This window comes from Sphaeramia orbicularis, chromosome 22 (assembly GCF_902148855.1).
Source record: "Sphaeramia orbicularis chromosome 22, fSphaOr1.1, whole genome shotgun sequence".
Lineage (NCBI taxonomy): Eukaryota > Metazoa > Chordata > Actinopteri > Kurtiformes > Apogonidae > Sphaeramia > Sphaeramia orbicularis.
Window position 1 is genome coordinate 18,593,710 of NC_043978.1, and position 19,909 is coordinate 18,613,618.

A 19,909-nucleotide genomic window follows, 5' to 3' on the forward strand; every position below is an offset into this window, starting at 1 on the left:
AATAAATGTATAGATACTTCTACTGCCTGAAAACTCAGACCCCTGTTGTTGTATTCAACAAGTAGAGGTCAATAAAAGGCATAGATTGTGGAAATAAGTAGTTGATATCTGATGAATCTGCTCTGAAGAAATTTTTGAGCATCATTGGAAACGAACTTTGATCTTCAGTTGAATATTTTACTTGTAGAGGTGATGTCAAACTTGGTTTTAAAAAAAAGTGATTGATTTTTATACTTATTCTTTCCTTCATGAGCTCGTAGCAAGTTCTGCTGATATAGTGAAAACATCTGCACTATCGGTGTCAATGACATGATGAATCAGACTCTTGGAAAAGAAAAAAAAATCATACAATTTAAAAAAAAAAACCAAGTTGATCAATAAATATGAAGGATGAAATGAATCAGTGCTTTTGGACCCAAGGTTTATAGCATCAAAATAAAGCCCACATCATTTAAGAAATACAGAATGAAAATAATCTCCGTGTGTTTAACATGTTGCTTTAAAAACTGATTTGTGACATAATGGAATGAAGACGTCACATCGCACAGCCCACCATCGTAGGCGTCAGTTTGTCCTCGTGCGTCTGCAGCCTCATGGCCAAACTGACATCATAAGCCCCGCCCCCTCCTGCTTTACTTCTGCTGGATGTTCAAAGTGTGTGTTGGCCTGTTGGTTTGTTTGTTTTGCATGGCACAGCTCTGTTTGTGCTGCATGTGTTTTTATTATTATTTTTTTAAATCCTTGACAATGTGAAAAATCCTCGTCGTGCTCTGAAATCCCGCTTTACCGCAGCATGGATGTGTTTGACCTCCGCTCACGTCTGTCGTGTTTTCATTACAGTCGAGTTACAGAGCTGAACGTGTACATATTTACGCCAGTCAAAGCTGACGTCTGGCTCTGCTGCTTCGGTGTAATGATATAAAACACACAGACAGGTGGAGGGTGTGTTCTGTGTGGAATCAACACCAGCCTTGCGCTGAATATTTACCACTTTGGGCTGAAAGGTTTGACAGCAAAGATAAGAATAAAACATATGTTTCTTCAGCCCCTTTCAGACATTTAACTCTGGTTGTCAGGTTCCTCTGTATTGGATGTTTACAGAATCATGATTATTCCATTCAGAAAATAGATAATAAATAAAATAAAATACATCAGTGGGATTAAAACAGTACATAAATGAACAGAATATGTTAATAAATGGTTTCATAAAAGGAAGAATAGAAATAAAACAAATAAAACCATGTACAGAACAAGAAGATATAAGATAAAAGAAAAATAATAATGGTAAAATAAAATTACAAAATCAGATATGTAGACATTTAATAAAAAATTTTTAAAAACACATTTTCAGAAAAATAAAGTAAAATAAAGTACATCAGATGGATAAAAGCAGTACATAAATTAACAGATGTTAATAAATGGTTTAATAAAATAATGAATAGAAATAAAATCAATGAAAATATACAGAATAAGATTGAACATAAAAAATATTTTTTTTTTAAATAAATGGTAAAATAAAGTTCCGACATCAGATATGTAGACATTTAAATGTTTTTTTTTTTAAACACACATTCAGAAGTCCATGACCCACTTCAGGGTCACAACCTTAGTCTTTATATATTTTTTGTACAAACAAACGGTGACGTCATCCTTTAGTTTCTGTCATTTGAAGACAGTATTCAAAATGACCCATTAAAAAAAAAAAGACCATATTTAGACAAAAGGAGCGCTTTCTTAGCGAAACATATTAACCACTAGAGTGAATCTGGCGATCAGAAAAAAATGTGTTTTACTAAATAAAAAGAAACTAAAAGTCTGACTCGGAAAGCATGTAATTTTTTGTCAATTAAATTGGCCGACATTAAACCTTCTATTTGACCTGAGATCTGATCAATGGAGGAAAAATTAAAAGATGGATTGGATCATTTATTAGAGGAGCCACATAAAACAGATATGAGTCCGCTGGAAAAGATTACTGAATTATTATTTACACAGAGAAGTTTAGTGTAAGTATATGGGAGCATGGCTTTTTGGAGCAGCATCTAGTGGCCGTCAGTGGTATTACACTTTAAGAGACTTCACATTGAGTCAAAGTGTTTGGTCACTGAAGTGGAGGAAGCTTTCCAGAAATAAGTGCTGCCATTATTCAAGGATTCAAAAGATTCAAAGATTTTTATTTTGTCAGTTCTCTAGATGCACACTACATACAGAGAACTAAGATATGAATTCTCTCTCACCTTGTAAATAAAAGATAGATAGATAGATAGATAGATAGATAGATAGATAGATAGATAGATAGATAGATAGATAGATAGATAGATAGATAGATAGATAGATAGATAGATAGATAGATAGATTGATTGATTGACTTACTTTATTAATCCCCAAGGGGAAATTCAAAATACAGTCACCGCTCCACAAAAACAGTCATAGCACATCAACAATAAATAAATGCAGAGAAAAAGAGGTAAAAATAGAATAAGAATAAATAAGTGGTATAAAGAATAAACTATAATAGAATATTTAGTGTCTCTGTAAGTCTGTTTTCAGTTGCAATGGTAGTGCAAAAACAGCAACAGTATGAGGTGAGTACTGGATCAGAACAGCATCAGATATGATGGTCACATCAGCAGATAGGACAATAGTGCAGTATTTGTTTTATGTTTTATTTATTTGCACATCATAAAAAAGCAAGAGGAAAATTGAAAACAACAACATTCAAACAAGTAACATCATTGTGCAGGAGAGGATAGAAGCCAAAAAAGGCTTATGTGAATACCTCCCCGGAAATAAACAATACACAGGAAAAAAAAAAAAGAGAAAAAAGAATTAAAAATACTATTTAACTGAAATCATAAACTAAAGTAAAAACAATAAAAATACAAATCAAATGATATACAGCCTTGCATTTTTTCATGAATTAGAGTCCTTTTCAGATGCTTTTTAAATAATGATAAAGAAGATATTGATTGAAATTCAGGTCGTCGATTATTCCGAAGATGTGGTCCACGATATTTTACAGAATACTGATTGACAGAAGTGTAATAAGTGTTTGTAATAAAGTAGCAGCAATCGATCACTGAAAGCAAAACTGTAATATTTTTCGGTGTAAAACCCCAAAGCTGACGTTAGTTTTAATGTCTGTAAAGGGCTTCAGTCAAACCTTCAGTTTTAACGTTAGACTCCACCAGAGCACCACCGCCTGTTCTCATAGCGTCCTAGTCGGTCAACCGCGAGGCTAACTTTCTGTTTTTTTTTTTGTTTTTTTTTTATCCTCCCTCTCGCCGACAGTCGCCATGTACCTGGGGATCAAAAAGGGGAAAATAAAGACAGTAAACCCCGCTCCCTCAGATTCACTTGGAGTATGAGGACCACCAGCTCCATGGAGCCCTGTGACATCATGCGGGAGATTCGCAAGGTGCTCGACGCAAACAACTGCGACTACGAACAGCAAGAGAGTTTCCTGCTTCTTTGCGTCCACGGAGACGGGCGAGCCGAAAACCTGGTCCAATGGGAGATGGAGGTTTGCAAGCTGCCCCGCCTCTCACTCAACGGAGTCAGGTTCAAGAGGATATCCGGATCATCCATCGCTTTCAAAAACATTGCTTCCAAAGTTGCCAACGAATTAAAGCTATGAACAAAAGGGTTTAAAAGTCTACATATATATATCTAGAAGTATTTAAGCTGTACAATCATCCAAGTAGCAGTTTCCAAATGTCTCCTTTTTTAAACAAATACAGAGTATGTATTGAATATTATAATGTATAGATTAAGGCTTTTGGCAATAATCACTGAATTACCTACTAATATCTCAGTCTCTTCTGGCCGAATGGGTCGACATAAACGAGTTGAATATGATTTGTCATGCTGTGAATGTGGACAAAAAAAGCATTTCTAGTCTTATTTATTTAATCTTTTTTTTTTTTTCCTGGAAAAAGAAAAAAATTACATAGATTTTTGTTTTCAGTGTAAATAATGTATCTTAATTTCAAGACGGCTTCACTGCAATACTTTTTTTTTTTCTTTTTTTTTTTTTTTTGTATTTCGTTAAAAAGTAGAGATGATGGGGAGTCCGTGTAAATGGCCACATGGTTAAGGGTCACTCATGTCTCAATTAAAGTGTCTGTCAACTTAAACACCCTGGTTCTATTTGGTTATTTGGTTCTAATTCATGTGGGAGATTTTGATTGAGTTTTTCAGTGTGGTTTTAGTCTCTGGTTTTTATCCCATAAAGACCCACAGCTACTTTTGTGGCAGCACCTGGATTTATGTTCATTTTCAAACTTTTTCTAGTGATTTATCACCATTTATTATAATATTATCCTCTGAATTTTGCATTTTTTAGCATTAGTCAGGCATTTCTCTTTATTTAATTCAATGACCATGTAGATCAGGGGTGTCAAACATGCGGCCCGGGGGCCAAATGCGGCCCGCAAAAGGGTCCAGTTCGGCCCCTGGGATGTTTTTGCCAAGTGCAAAAATTCCACAGTCTTGAATTGAATTAAGCAAAAAAAAAAAAACAACTTCGCTTGAATTAAGGAAAAAATCTTGAATTAAGCCAAAAAAAATCATCAATTAAATAAAAAAAATCTTCAATTAAGCAAAAAAAAATCTCAGATTTAGCAAAAAATCTTGAATTAAGCCCAAAAAAACCCTCTTCAATTAAGTAAAAAAAATCTTCAATTAAGCAAAAAAAAATCTCAAATTTAGCAAAAAATCTTCAATTAAGCCAGAAAAAAATCTTCAATTAAGTAAAAAAGTCTTCAATCAAGCCAAAACAAAATCTAGAATTAACAACTTAAATTTTTTTGTCTCTTTCAGTGCAAAAAATAACATTAAATTATGAAAGTATTTCCATTTCCAAACTATCCTGTAACACTAAAATGTGAATAACCTGAACAAATATGAACAACCTGAAATGTCTAAAGAAAATTCAGCACAATTTTAACTATTTTTCTGCCTGTTCCTCAGTGTTTAGTGTCTGTAGATCTGATCCATAATGAACATGGAGAAATGATAAGTGGAGGAATAATATTGTTAAAATTGCACTAAATTTTCTTACGTTTTTTAATTTAGATTTCAGTTTTTTCAGTTTTTTTTTGGTTTTTTTTGGATAGTTTATAAAAGTAAGTATTTTCATAATTCATTCATTCATTTAATGGGTTTTTTTTTTACACTAAAACAAAGACAAAAATTTGGAGTTGTCAGTATTTATAGGTTATTCTGTTATTATTTTTCTGGTCCAGCCCACTGCAGATCAAATTTAGCTGAACTAAAATGAGTTTGACACCCCTGATGTACATGTTCATGAAAGCTCAGCCTTAAGTTGAGGGTTTGCATATCTAAATCAGGAAAAACTGAAGAAAAAGTTATGTTTTTTCAGCAAAACGTAGCATAACTGAACATAAAATAAGCATCTACAACCTCTGCATTCATCAAATTCCATGGGTTTTACTGGTGAGTCAATGTTGTAGAAGACGACAGTGTTTCCATGGTAACTACGCAGCCTCTGCACATCCAAATGGGTCATATCTCATATCCACGAAAAGATGACAAACTGCATTTTACACTAATTATTTACATGCATTGATAGAATTAGTGGATCAGAAGGAATTAAACGTTTTAGGTCAAGTAGACATTTGGGTCTTGAGAACTAGTTTTACGTTGATTTGGGCTAAAAAGTGTTTTTTATAAGAAAAGTCCTGGTTCATAGAAGCTAAAATGAAAATATGTAATGAAATGGAATTCATAAAACCAGAGAATATTATATAAAATGTACATATTGTTCTCCAGATATTTTATTTAAAGTGATGCAGCAAATAGAGCAGATCCAAGCAGCATTTTAACTGTTTAATTTTCATTGTATTCACTGAAAACTGTTTTAACACATTTCAGTTGAGAAAATGATTTGTTTTTGTGTCACTTTGATTTTTGTAGTTATAATAACACCAACTAGAGCAAAGATGAAGCAACATGTATAAACAATCCAGGAATTTACACTTTAACTGCTGTCATTTTGATCAATAATAAGATGTATGTGTGTCATTGTGAGTAAAAACAGGCACATCTTGAGGGGTTCACATTATAATCTTTCATTTAACATGAACTGTAATTAGACAAAAATGGTAAAATACATGTAAGAGAGGCCAAAACCTCATGAAATTTTAAGAGATTAACTGAACATTCTTCACATTTCCCCCCAAAAAATCCTGTAGAACTGTAGAAAGTGTAAATATCATACTTTATACTCCAGTACATTTGTCTGACAGCTTTAGTTCTTTTTTTTTCCTAGTTTTATCTCCTTCCTGTCCACATATTTCTTTACGTTTTTGATAAACTGAAGGAAGTGTTTCCCTACAGTGTTGACTTTGCTGGAAAATGCATCGTCATTGAGCTGAAAACAGGCCTGTTTTTCTGAATTGTTGATGCTTAACATGATGCATTACTGCTGATTAAACTACAAACTGTTTATAAAGTGGTTGGAAAGATGCAGTAGTAAAATGAACACTGACAGGAAATATTTTACTGTACTGAGCATGTTTTCACTGTGATATTAGAGCTTCTACCAGATACTGACATATGGTATAGTTTATAAGCTAGTTTTAGACTTTATTGCAGCATTTTTAACTTCTGTCCTCTTTACATCTAGAAAAAAAAAGCCCACTATAGATTTTGGGAAACACTTCAAGTGTATATTTTGTGAATGTATGAGAGCTGCAGAATCCCATTTTTAATTCACTTTAACACTGTTGAACTACAGATGTTTGACTGTCAGTGGCACTAGTTCAGCTTTGTCATGTGTGCTTACTGGAAAAGGACTCCAAGTGTGACGTTACAGAGGCAGCAGCTTTAGTTTCAGTGTTTTTCCCCTTGAAAAAGTTGACAGGAACTACATGTTATCCTAGTTCAACTTTACCACTGAATTGTAAGTTCAGTAGTTTTATCAGACATTTCTGCAAACAGGAAGTCCTGATATTTCAAGTATTTTATCTCCACACTTGTGTAAACTGGTTCAAGTGAAATAAGTTCACCCATTCCATCCACTTAAAACTTGTCAGTGAACTGAACCTTTACCTCCGCTTTCCTCAGAATCCACCTATTGAACCCACTCATGACATTGTGGATGTTTTAACACGTTACGAGTCCATTTTGTCTGTGGAATGACTGCCCAGAACACACGGTTCAACTTAACCAGAACATTTTATTTCGTTGCAGATCCATCCTCACATTACAGGAACCGTTTCATCTTAAATACACAAACAAATCCAAACTGTTTAATACAGAGTGCATTCCAGGACGGAGTCAGATATTCAGTCTGGAGGGGGGAGTGGGATGATGAGGGAAGGAGGAGGCTGGGAGTGGGCGTGGTTTACTTCTGGGCGGGCATCAGGTCGTCGATGGACTGACCCTTCTCCAGCCTCTTCTCCATCTCGATCAGCAGTTTGATTCCGTCCACCACCATCTGCACCAGCTCCACCTCTGAGAAGCCCAGTCTGTCGGCGTTGGAGATGTCAAAGACTCCGCCCACTGCAGCTGTGTCCACACCACCTGACAACCAGAACGTAATTAGGGGCGTTAGAAAATATCACTTATGCAATATTTCATTTCATGATACTGTATCGATATTAAAAAAGTACTGTATCGATTTTTTAGGTATTTATTCAAATGCAGATACTGAGGTTCATTTGTTTTTCTTTTTGTTTATATTTTATTTATTACTGTTTAACACTATTTTATTAAATAATGGTTATTTGAAGCATCCTAAAAGCACTTTTTACTGTCTGAGAGAGGCAGATGTTGGTTCCTTTGTTGGGATTGCACAAAAATAATGTTCTGATGTTAGTTCTGAACTAATAGAATATGAACATTTGAGCAGGATCTTAAACTAATGTCTGTAAAAAATTAAGTTTTAACAGGGAAATTTTGTGATCTAGCATTAGATTCTGTTGTGAGCAAATAAAAATGTTTAGTATTTGTGCATATTTTGGGTGTACTTCAATTCTTCAAGGAAATAATCATTTTTAAAAAAGAAACAAACAAAAAAAATTGCCTTTTTAACAGTATCATGATCCTAATATTGTGATTTGTATCGCATCGTCAGATTCTTGCCAATACACACCCCTAAGCGTAATATGTCAATACAGCATTTTTAGGACATATTCTCTGACTCTGAAGATGTTCATGTGTTAAATGCCGATATTTATTAAAGGTTTACATCCTCACGTACCAGTTCCACGTTTCTGGAGCCTCAGCCTCTTGAGAATCTCCTCAAACTTGGCGTTTTTGCTCATGTTGGGCAGTTTCACGTGCACACCAGCGCGTAGGCCGGTGCCCAGGTTGGATGGGCAGGTGAGGACGTAACCCAGGTGCTCGTTCCACATGAAGGCGTGGCCTCGCTCCTTGAACAGGGTTTCAATCTGAAATAAAACCAGACGGTCATGATCACTCCCATGAACTGGAGTCCAGACCGTAGATGACTCTGCTCTGCCGTTCACTCACCTTGGTGAGGCCGGTGCAGAAGCGGTTGAACACCTCCTTCATGTTGCCTCCTTTCTGCATAGAAATCACACGCAGGTGGTCCTCCTCGTTCACCCACACCAGGAATGTTTTGTTGTCATTGTGCCTTTCAACAAAACAACATTACAGTGACTTAACCACCCAGATTATCTGTACTGACATTTTATCACTTATCTCACGTCCTGACACTGGACACAGACTTTAATGCTTCTGATTCTTCCCATACAACTGATGTCTTTATGCAAAAAATTCCTAATTTGAGCAACTTGTGTTCATCACGCATCATTTGGTGACATTTTCTTGTTCCCCCCACATTTACTGCATTGACATTCTGAGCTTAAAAAAAAAAAAAAAAAAAACACTACTTTTATCACTATGGCTTTTGTCTTGTTCAAACTATAAAGAAACAAACAAAAACAATTTAGGTCCATTTTGCTGAATATACCGATTCATGCTTTGCATTCAGAATAGTGTACAACACCTGACACTCTAAAGCAAAGACAAGACTAATAATAATAATAATAATAATAATAATAATAATAATAATAATAATAATAATAATAATAATTCTTCATGATGTGCTACAGACTGTGTCATCCTTTGTCAACCCTATGACGTCTGGTTTCTTTCACTCACCAAAAAGAAACTTTAAAATCGGAACAATAACTGGCAGTTTTTAAATCAGGATACTTTTTTGCCCCTTTTCCATCAGTTTTAGGACGTGTTAAGACCCTGTAGAGCGCCTGTTCCGTGTGTGGATTCTCACCAGATGCCCCTGGCATCGGGCCAGTCGCGGGCCATCCCTGACGCCAGCAGCAGAGGAGACACAGGCTTGTCAAACAGGAAGTGGTCGTCAATGAGCTGCTGCTGCTCCGCGTCCGTCATGTTCTTCAGGGCGTAGTATTTCCCCTTCAGGTCCCCGGTCAGGGAGGCCAGAGCTGCAGGGACAAACAGGAACCGTGACTCTCAGACAACAAAACAGTGTGGTAAAGACAAGCAGATGATACACACCAACTACATTCTGACCGTTGGTGTGGTCAGTTGAAGCTGCTGCACATTTACTCATTATAACTGGCCTCCTGTGTTTGTGTAGTTTGTATTTTGGGTCTGTTTTGTTCAGTTGCCACCAGAGGGCAGTGTCGGCCTCATAACAGAGGAAACCTCACGCCTGACTGCACTGCTCACAGATTCATTCATCTGCAGCCATGGTCTCCATCTGTGCTTCAGGCTCTGCTTCAGTAAACCTACCTTCGATGGACAGAGTCTCCACGGCGCGTCTCTCTCCTCGGGAGCAGTGTGGCGGCAGGCAGAACCCACGGATGCTGCGACCTGTTCGGACACGGGAGCTCAGGACGTAGTTGGGGTCGAGGTCATCTCCACCCTGAACAGGAAGCACAGTTGTGTTAGAGTGGACTGAGTGGATGTGGTCTAACCCACTGGTGTTCTCCTAGGGTACCTTCAGGTTGTTGGAGTTGAGGTCGGTCTTGTGCTTGTCTGTGGGTTTGTATCCTCCATGTCGGTCAGAGATCACGGGGTCCAGCAGCTCTTTGAACACCTCATACGTCTCCTCGTCCCCGGCGACACAGCCCACGGTCATGATGAAGGGGTGACCTGTACACAGAACCCACAGGATGAGACGGGAAGCACCGAACAGGAACACAGAACCACCAACTGCCTGACTCTGATCGGTGTTACTGTACCAGGATTATCAACCCCTGTCTGAATGACTCCATCTATGGTGAAGCCGCTGGGGGTGGCCCTGTCCCTCAGACGCCTGTACATGTCCAGAGTTAAGACCTTGGCCATGTGGTTGTTGTGCTGACTGAGGTCTGGATACTCCTCCTCAGCCGACAGCCCCTTCAGTGTCAGCTTGGACAAAGAGTCACAGCTAAACAGAGACACAGTCTGCTGGATGAGGACCTTAACTCACCTACTAAAACCTCCAACTAAAGACCCTTCAGTCAAATTAACACTCTGGACTGAATTATGATGTGGACTAGAGGTTTTCCCATGAAACAGTTCAGATCAAAACATAAGGGTTAAATTTAGATCTCCAAATATGACAGGACCCTTAATTTAAGTCTGACATTCTGCAGTTTTATCTTTTATTTTGCTCTCTTCATGCATGCACATTTTCATACACTTTATCCTGCTGCTGCATTAACCAGTGAATTTCCCCCTTGTGGGTTTACAAAGATTTCATCTTATCGCTTATCTGAAAGACATTTCCTGCTTCCCTGAAGTTGACTTTAATCTTTCTCTGGACTTCAGATCTCCTCGTCAAAATTATAAAAATTGCATGACTCTCACAACGTCAACAACATTCATGATGCTACACTGTTAGCATTTAGCCATTCTGGTCTTTAGAAATTAGATAATTGTTGAAAACATCAAAAACAAAGAAATGAATATCTAAACAATTATTTCACATTAAACTTAAAGTATTTCAGTCAATTAAAACACATCTGGAACTGAATGTCAAACAGCAGTTTTGAATCACATTTTCATTTTTTAAGATGTTCTTTTCCCCATAAAGTCAAGCATGCATATTAATATTATCCATCTCAGCTGATTCCAGCAGTTATTGATAAGGGAACCACTAATTCTGTCAATACATTATGTAATTCATGCAAACTGCACTGCATTAGCTTTGTACTGGATCAGATGTGACCCATTTGTTCACAGGCTCTATAGTGAACAAGGAAACACCATGACAATGATTGTACACAATTTATGTTCAGTTAATGATATTTTGCCTAAAAAGTCTGATTTAAGTTACGATTTATTGTTTTTTTCTCCTCTATATTGATATACGTCGCTGTATAAGTATGTGTGTTTATCTGTACATTTTATTTTTAACTATTCTGTGTACCATGGAGGAAGCTGCACTAAATTTAGTTGTGAGCTTGTGCAGTGACACTATAAGACATTCTATTCTTCTTTTGTGCTAATGCTGCAGATTAACCAGTCCAAGCCTGTGAGTGTAAAACTCTATAAGGAGACTTGTAGTTGAGTGGAGGCGCCTTTATAATGAGGCTGTTCAGTAAATGTATAATGCCAGTGGAGGCAGTAAACCAGCTCACATTATAAAACAGCTCTGGATTATCAGATGCTGCCCTGCACATGTTATGTAACAGCAGTAATCTTTACCATTTACAGTAAAGCTATGCAATACTGCTGCGATAAATGGAGGCCCATTCAGAGTTTCTAAGTGATTCATCTTGTGCATATGTGCATATAAATGGTGGCTATGCTTTATCCCCTGGCAAGGTCACAGTGTGTGGAGCCCATGTGTTTGCAGTGGAGATCAAGGAGCAGCACGGAGCGCCATTAAAGCCAACCCAACCCAACAGAACAGATGGCCGCTCCGTGGAAAGCCTCTTGGTGGTGGTGGGTTTACCTGGGTTATCCACCCCGGTCTGGATGACATCATCCAGGGTAAATCCGCTGGGGGTCTGTTTGCTCCTCAGCCGCTCGTACATGGCAGGAGTCAGGACCTTGGCCATATGGTTGTTGTGTTTGCTCAGGTCCGGGTACTCCGCCTCCGAGCTGAACTTCATCTTCAGCTGGTTGTGCGTGTTTCCGAAAGGCATGGCTGATCCCTGGGCGTAGGACGGGAGGGAAGGAGGGGAGTATGGTGGAGAAGAGGAGGGGGGGGGACACGGTGAGTGAAGGGGGAGAACCAGCACCGGGTCCGGGGATCGAACCCGCATCATGATGGACCCGACCCGGCTGCATGCATGTCCGCAGGTGCATGAATACTAGCACACATTTTAGCTCCAGGATGTGATCAGTAGCACGAACATGTACTGTTATGAGTGTGTGTGGACAACAGAAGCAGCGGATAAACACATCCACCACTGCCGCCTTCTATCAGGACAAAAACACACACATTTCCTCACAATAAAACCACGCACATGATGGTGAAAACAGATGGATTCCTACCTGTTGTCGTCGGATTTGAGGTTGACTACTACTACTACCAGGGGTCGAGACAAAGATCCCTATTTTTTCGGCCGAGGAGCTCCCAAACCTCTATCGGTGTCCCAGCAGTTCTCCGGTCCGACCGAAGACCCGGGATCCGCATTTATACCCGAGCACGTCCCCTCCCATTGGACAGTATTTAAGGTCGATTCATTCCATTGGACGCACTCGTTCCGCGTCTGAGTGAAGTGAATGTCGCTGAAATACAACTTTATGTGCTTGAAAAATATATCATATCTAAAAGAAACAATAAGATAACTAGAACATCCCAAAATGTAATTACATATTTTAAACATGATACTCACAATTTAGAATTTGTTATAAATGTGTTCATCTTATTTGGAAAATTTCATATACGTAAAAATAAATATACTAAAACACACCCAAATTTTAAAATCTTCCTGTTGGAATTTGAAAATTATATTAACCCTCTGGTATCCCGTCCACCAAGGCCCTTACTAAGCACCAAGTGTGCCTTTTTGGCACACTTATGGAATAGTGTCAAAAAATTTTCATACAGTTTGTTTTTAATTCTTTTACACTTTTTTTCTATTTCATCAACTTGAGCTGTAAATAAAAATACCAACTACTCAAAAACTGTCACATTTTTTAACCCTTTAAATGCCGTGTTTGTAATGTAAACAAGCCATTTTTTTTGGTTGCAAAAAACACAAAAAATTAATTTTTTCAATATACTACATAAAAAGTGGATCACATATTATTTGATTTTTGCAGCCTGGCATATGTCAATGATTAACTCCAACATCGGTTAATTTGAATTATTATTTTTGGCGCTAGGTCAAATGTTCAAAAATACTAGCATCTGTCACCAAGTGTGCGTAAAATGCACACCTATAAATCAAACTATTAAGTATTATATATTGATTTATTTTTCTGCTCTAATTTGATTTTGTTTTTGTAAATCAAGGTCAGCCCTAATCATACATATCAAATGGAAAAAATGGTGCATTTTAGGCACACTTGGGAGACAGATGTTAGTCTTGTAAATTTCTTTCGTTTACAATGTGAAAATTTTAGTTGGTAGCCAGAATTTTAAAGATCATGCAAAAATGAACAACTTTTGAATTCTAACCTTATTTAAATTGTGAAAAATAATGTGAAGTTTTTTAAAACAAAGTGCAAAGTGTGCATAAAAGGCGCACCCAGATACCGGAAGGATAATCTTTAGAATTTATATATAATGAAAAAAGCTCGAACACCATAACACTATTTATAAACAATTCTTTAATTTTGACTGAACTCTCTGTTGCATTTATTTATTTATATTTGTTAGATTTGCTACTTTTATTTATTTATTTACTTTTTTATTCTGTTATTTGTATATTATGCTTTGTATCTTTAAATCGATGCATTATTTTCTTAAACTTATATGTTCAAATGCTTGTTCCTTTTTGACATCTTGTTTGTTCAAATTTTTGTACTGTGTACTCAAATGTTTTCAATAAAGTTGGAGGGGAAAAAAAGCTAGCAGACAAGAACAAAAAAAAAATACAACTTTATGTGCAATTATTTAGAGATTTCACTTATTTTTTCATGCAAGAAAGCCTGATTTTAACCATCAAAGACCTAAACATCCAAAAACCATCTCCTGATATGAAATGTTTAGTAACTTCTGATCCACTAAACATGTAAACAGCTCAGCTAAAATACAGTTTTTCACCTTTTCAGAAGCGTCACATGTGACACATTTGTTCAGAAGTCCCATAGTGAACATTGAAACACTGTCATCTTCTGCAACATTGATTCACCAGTAAAATCCACATAATTTGACAATGGACAGTGGTTGGAGATGTTTGGTTTTATGCTCAGTTAATGATGTATTTTCTCTATTCTGATCAAATAACCTATGAATTTAAACGAACATCCACATATTCAGTTTATTAAATGTAGGAAAAATGCAAAATACAGCTGATCATGTTATAATAAATGATAATAAACCATTGGGAAAGATTAAATGTAGAGACATTTTAATTTGGAAGTTGCCACAAAATAATTCTAGGTCTTTAATAATGGGTTAATGGAAATAAAAACAGTTGAGATATTGTTTAGCAGAGAAACACATTCTTATTCTCATCTTGACTGAAGTATAAGACATATAGATGATAGTGGATTTCTAAATATTGAACAAAAAAGGAAGGAAATAAATTAAAACAGTCTTTGTCAAGTTTAAAGGAGATGTAATCTTTTTGAGTACATTCAGATAAAGAGAAAATGTGTGTTTAAAGTTAAGATTTGTTGTTTTTTTTCCTCTATATATCACTAAACAGATATATCACTGTATAGGTATGCGTGTGTGTTGTATCTTCTTATATATTTAAGTTTTTATCCTGTATTTGGCTTTAACCACTGAAGGGAGATGCACTAAATTTCACTGTAAGGTTGCATAATGACAGCAAAGACATTCTAAGTTTTTATTTATGCTGTATATTTTTGTTGTTAATGTTATTGTTCTATGGTGTTGTATAAAAAATGAAATGAACAGCACTGAATTGAATTAAAACTTACAGTCACGGGTAGGTTCAAATGTTTGCTCAAAAAATCTCCAGCCAAAATAATAGTCAGAGGGATTTCACTGATTTCAGGAACATCTTTTCAATAAATGACAGAGAAATCTCCTCCTTTGCGTCACCAGCTTGAGTTTCAACATGCGGAAAAATCGCAGATCTGCACATCATCTGCACCGTCTGTTTGACCGGATCTTTACGGCGGAGGAATTTTACAGATCTACGAGAAAACTTCTTCCGGTCCTGTCTGGTATACTTCCGCTGAAAACAACACCACGTGTGAGGAATGAATGGGTAGCTGTCAGGACTGTCCACACTGACACTCAGCGGCGTTAAGAACAGAAGAAGACGTTTTAAATTTGTCTTACTTTGTGTTCGCAGGGTCCTTAACTTCTTCTGTTTAAGGTGAGTTCGCCCAACCGTCGGCTAACGGCTCCTTTAGCTGCTAACTGTAGTCAACTAGCCAACGTTAGCATGTGTGTTAGCATCGTTCAAGCACATTCTGACTCACTAATACCGCTTTAAATGTTTTGGTTTTTTTTTCATGTACAGCCCTGTTACATTGTGACCTTGCCAGTTTTTGAGGGTACAATTTCCATAACCACACGAAAAAAGCAGGGCCAAACGTTAACCTTGATGTTAATGAGCTAGCCGTTACAACAATCAGTGAAGTCTAGCTAACTTTAACGAACACTTTTTTTTTCTGGTGTTGTGCCTACGCCTCTTTTCCTTTTGTTTTCTGTCTATCTTTGTGTTAGTATAGGTTAAATAAATCCCAAATTGCAGTTAAAACGACAAAAAAAGTTATTTGACTGATCAGGGTTTCAACTTGAAGAATCTGTTCAAGTATTAGTTTAGCTAACAGGCTTCGACACATCACCAGATTTACCAAAACTATCACAAAATTGGTTTAAAGTTATAGATTTCAGTTTTCCTTATCTCACTCACATCTGCTGCATGGAATCCGACATTGTCCTTCTGTAAAACTGATAAGCGAACTGTCCTTTTTTTTTTTTACTGTTATTTAGCTGTGAAATGAAACTTGTTTTACTGAATAACTGTTAGTGCGCGTGACAGTTGAGTGACGTTCTTGGCTTGGTAACGAGAGGTTACCGTGGCAACAAGGTAGGCCATGATGGGCACTATCTACAAATTAAAAAAAAAAAAAAAAAAAAAATGGTGAAATGGTTTATTCAACCATTTATGTTGTGATGGAAATACACCGAGAAACTGAATTAAATTTAAAAAAAAAAGTGTGAGAATATGAAGTTGAACAGAATAAAATTGGTTTCAAGTGTCTGTGATGATTTAGACCAGATTTGACCCAGCAAATAGTGGATGTAGATCTGGACCTGGATAATTGTGATCAAGATGTGGAATATGCTTTCACATGTCACATTTTTGCAATTTGGCAAATAGAATAACAATTGTACAAACTTAAAACTGCAATTTGTGGTGAACAACATCTGATTTTTTTTTTTTTACGGTACCATATAGGTTTGTATTGAATATCCAGAATATTTTTCATTTCGTTTAACATTTGTTTGTACATTTTTTTTTACTTTTACTCTGAGAGTAAGAGAGTGAAGTGATGTTCTGTTCATGTTAAGGGGTGGGCTGGGGGTTTAGACTTTGTATTTTATTTCAAAACAATACTGTACAAATGAGTACTGAATGTTTAATATGTATGCCAAAACGCAATAAAGATATTAAAAAAAAAAAAAAAAAAAAAAAAAAAAAAAACAATTTGTGGGAATCTTAAAGTATGGTTGTGTTCAATCAGGTCTGGGTTCATTGTGGTGTAGATGTGAAAAAACAGCAAAGTTTTCCTTTTTTTGTAGATTAATAAATTGATTTAAGGTTTCAGAGATGAGAAACTGCCTTTTAAAGTCTTTTAAGTCTAGTTGAGATCTGATCAGTTGAATTACAGTGTATAGGGTGAACAACAGTAATTGTTAAATGTAGATAAAAGAATAATAGTGTAGAAGAGAGTAAAGATGTGCACCTGTGAATTGGAGAGGATCATTCTCACCTATCTCCCCAGAAAATTTACAGTGAGAACATGTTATACATGTCTGAATTAACTCTCAGTTTATTAGAAACCTTTTAACTGAAAATCTACTGTCAAAGTGACAAATACCTAAATAAATAAGGCTGAAAAACTGAGACAACCACAAACATTCCACTCAACATTAAACTAACTATTAAAAACCTCAATCTTGGTTTTATTTGGAACAGTAACAATATACTGTCCCTATGACATAAACAGCAAACATATCTCAGTCAAGTTAAGACCAAAATATTCACTAAGGCTGTATTGTTGGGTTTTAGAAAAGCTTCACATCGCTTTTTGAACAAATATTATTGTACATCATTAATATTTTCGTCGGTTTGATCTCCTGCTTTCCTGTTTCAGACTGAACACTGATCAACATGAGTTTTGTGGAGTACTCAGACTTGATTCAGGACGGGGATGTTGCTATCATCTACCTGGGCCACGACTCCATGATGCCCGTCAAAGTGCAGCAGGGCGCCCAGACACAGACGCGCTACGGGGCCATCCGCCATTCCACTGACCTGATAGGCCAGAGGTACGGGTCAAAGGTCACATGCAGCAAAGGCGGCTGGGTCCACGTACTTCACCCCACACCTGAGCTGTGGACGATCACGCTGCCGCATCGCACACAGATCCTGTACACCACGGACATCGCTACCATCACCATGATGCTGGAGCTGAAGCCGGGGTCCATTGTTTGTGAGTCAGGTAAGACTTTTCAGGGTTTTCACGCCAACAAAGCAATACAGTGGCCGTAAAAATAGGAAGTCTGTCATTAGAGTCAATGTGTTTTTGTCTGTTCTGAGCTTTTCAGTGAAGAGGATTTTAACCCTCATCCACACGTAAATGTAGGTGATAGAAAATGCAACTTTACACCGGATGATGAAACAGGAGAACATGATAGTGATGATGAATAATACCTATGAACATTATTATGAATTCCTGCACTGATGTCCTCCTGAATTACTGAATCTGGACCTGTAGATTATTATGGAGAAGCAGCTACTTGGCCTGTATGACGTGAGGAAAATCTGTTGGAAGACATTGTTCTTTCACTGTTTTGTGATGACAGTATGACTTGTGCTCAACTCATATTGAAGTGCACAAATTAACTATACTGATCCGTTGCCTGTAAATGCCCACCCAGGTAAACAGAACATTAATTTAACCCATAAAGACCCAAACAGCCACTGGCAACCAAAACCATCTACTGATCTAAAATGTTTAATTACTTCTGTACCACTAAACCTATCAATATATTAAAAGAATTGGTGTAAAATGCAGTTTGTCATCTTTTCATGGTCATGAAATTTGACCCATTTGGACGTTCAGAGGCTCCGTAGTTACAATGGAAACACCATTATCTTCTACAACACGGACTCACCAGTGAAACCCATGGAGTTGGATCAATGCCAGTGGATGGAGGTGCTTGTTTTTAGATTCTGTTATTGATATTTTTGCTGAAAAAGTCACTTTTTTCTTCAGTTTTCTCTGTTTTTGATATAGTAACCCTTAACTTTAAACTGAGCTTTTATGAACATCTACATGATCAGTAAATTAAATGTAGGAAAATACCTGATTTTCTCAGAAAAATGCACAGGATCGTCATTTTTAATAAATGGTGTTAAATCACTTCGGAAAGATGAAATGTTGATAAAGCTTCATGTAGAAATCAACCCCCCCCCATATCCCAAATCACTTAAAAAAGGTTCCATTTAGACAAAACTTAATTTGGAAAGTGCCACAAAAGTAGGTCTTGTTCTTTATGAGTTAAGTATACATTACATCTAAAAAAAAAAAAAAAAAAAATCAATTTCATCTTAAACTTCCATTAGATTAATGTTAGTCATGAGGTTTGACAACAGAAGAATATACACAGCCCGGCCAAAAAAACAGTCTCCACCAAGATTTCACTCAGCAAATAGTTCATATCCTTCCATTGGATAATTACTGCAGCGATTAATATATTCCACTTCTTCAACCATTTAACTGATGCAGTAAGGAGCTTCTCATTTCTTAAACGACCATCAGTTTGTAGAGAGCATACAGAGTAGACTGTTTCAGTGGAAAAAGGTTTTGTGGTCTGATGAGTCCAGATTGACCCTGTTCCAGAGTGATAAACAAAGGTGGATGATGTGATTACCCATCATGCCTAGTGCCTCCAGTACAAGCCTGCTGGGTCAGTGTTATGATTAGGGGTTGATTCAGTTGGTCTGGTCCAAGGTTATAATAATTTTAGATTTTTCATTGTAGTTTAATTTTATTTTGTTTTAACTTTTCTTGTTCTCCAATTCAGTTAGTTTTAATTCGTTTTTAGAGCAGGTTTGCTAGTTTATATTATTTTTCATTTTTTTCTAAATGCTTAAATTTATTTTAGTTTTAGTATTCATTTTAGGTTTTTTAAAAAAATTTTTTATATCTTTTCTCTTCTTCGCCGGCGTATTCAAATAAATCCCAGACAGGACTCTGCTGCTTTCTCCCAACTTTAGTCTCCATGTTTCCAGGTAGAGTGGGGACTAGATGACGACTCTAAACCGCAAGTGACGAGAAGTGACTAAAGTGGCGCTAGCTAAAATTGCTAGAGCGAAATAAATCACTTTCGTATCAATCCGATGTTGACAAAAACGAAAATGAAGGGAATTTTATCCATAATTTTTATACGTTTCAGTTAGTTTTGTAAGCACATAATACAGTTTCAGTTAGTTATCATTTTTTTCTTTTAATTATAGTTTTTATTTATTTCAGTAAATGAAAATGTTTTTTCTATTCTAGTTTTCGTCACTTCATTAGTTTTCTTTAACGATAATAACCTTGGTCTGGTCTAGGT

The 19,909-nt window shown here is 36.6% G+C and overlaps 3 protein-coding genes across 24 annotated transcripts in view; 2 read left to right on the forward strand and 1 right to left on the reverse strand.

Moving 5' to 3' along the window:
- mark3a (MAP/microtubule affinity-regulating kinase 3a) overlaps nucleotides 1–4,136 on the forward strand; it is a 75,548-nt gene extending 71,412 nt beyond the window's left edge. For 18 of the 22 annotated variants that reach the window (XM_030127482.1, XM_030127487.1, XM_030127486.1 and 15 more), the window contains one exon: nucleotides 3,292–4,136. In XM_030127482.1, the coding sequence (XP_029983342.1) occupies nucleotides 3,292–3,637 (346 nt within the window). In that variant the 3' untranslated portion in view covers nucleotides 3,638–4,136. The remainder of the gene's footprint in view (nucleotides 1–3,291) is intronic. The other 4 variants (XM_030127491.1, XM_030127495.1, XM_030127505.1 and 1 more) reach the window with 1 other exon arrangement.
- A 3,233-nt stretch (nucleotides 4,137–7,369) lies between these two features.
- Nucleotides 7,370–12,621, reverse strand: ckba (creatine kinase, brain a). Its single transcript, XM_030127508.1, has 8 exons — nucleotides 12,463–12,621; nucleotides 11,918–12,119; nucleotides 9,974–10,128; nucleotides 9,766–9,898; nucleotides 9,284–9,455; nucleotides 8,500–8,623; nucleotides 8,228–8,417; nucleotides 7,370–7,548 (listed from the first exon to the last, which is right to left on the reverse strand). The coding sequence occupies exons 2-8, from the start codon at nucleotides 12,108–12,110 to the stop codon at nucleotides 7,370–7,372; spliced, it is 1,146 nt and encodes a 381-aa protein (XP_029983368.1). The 5' UTR covers nucleotides 12,111–12,119; nucleotides 12,463–12,621.
- A 2,621-nt stretch (nucleotides 12,622–15,242) lies between these two features.
- The window catches only part of trmt61a (tRNA methyltransferase 61A), a 33,519-nt gene continuing 28,852 nt past the window's right edge, over nucleotides 15,243–19,909 (forward strand). The window contains exons 1-2 of the mRNA XM_030127509.1: nucleotides 15,243–15,431; nucleotides 17,443–17,790. Of these exons, the coding sequence (XP_029983369.1) occupies nucleotides 17,460–17,790 (331 nt within the window). The 5' untranslated portion in view covers nucleotides 15,243–15,431; nucleotides 17,443–17,459. The remainder of the gene's footprint in view (nucleotides 15,432–17,442; nucleotides 17,791–19,909) is intronic.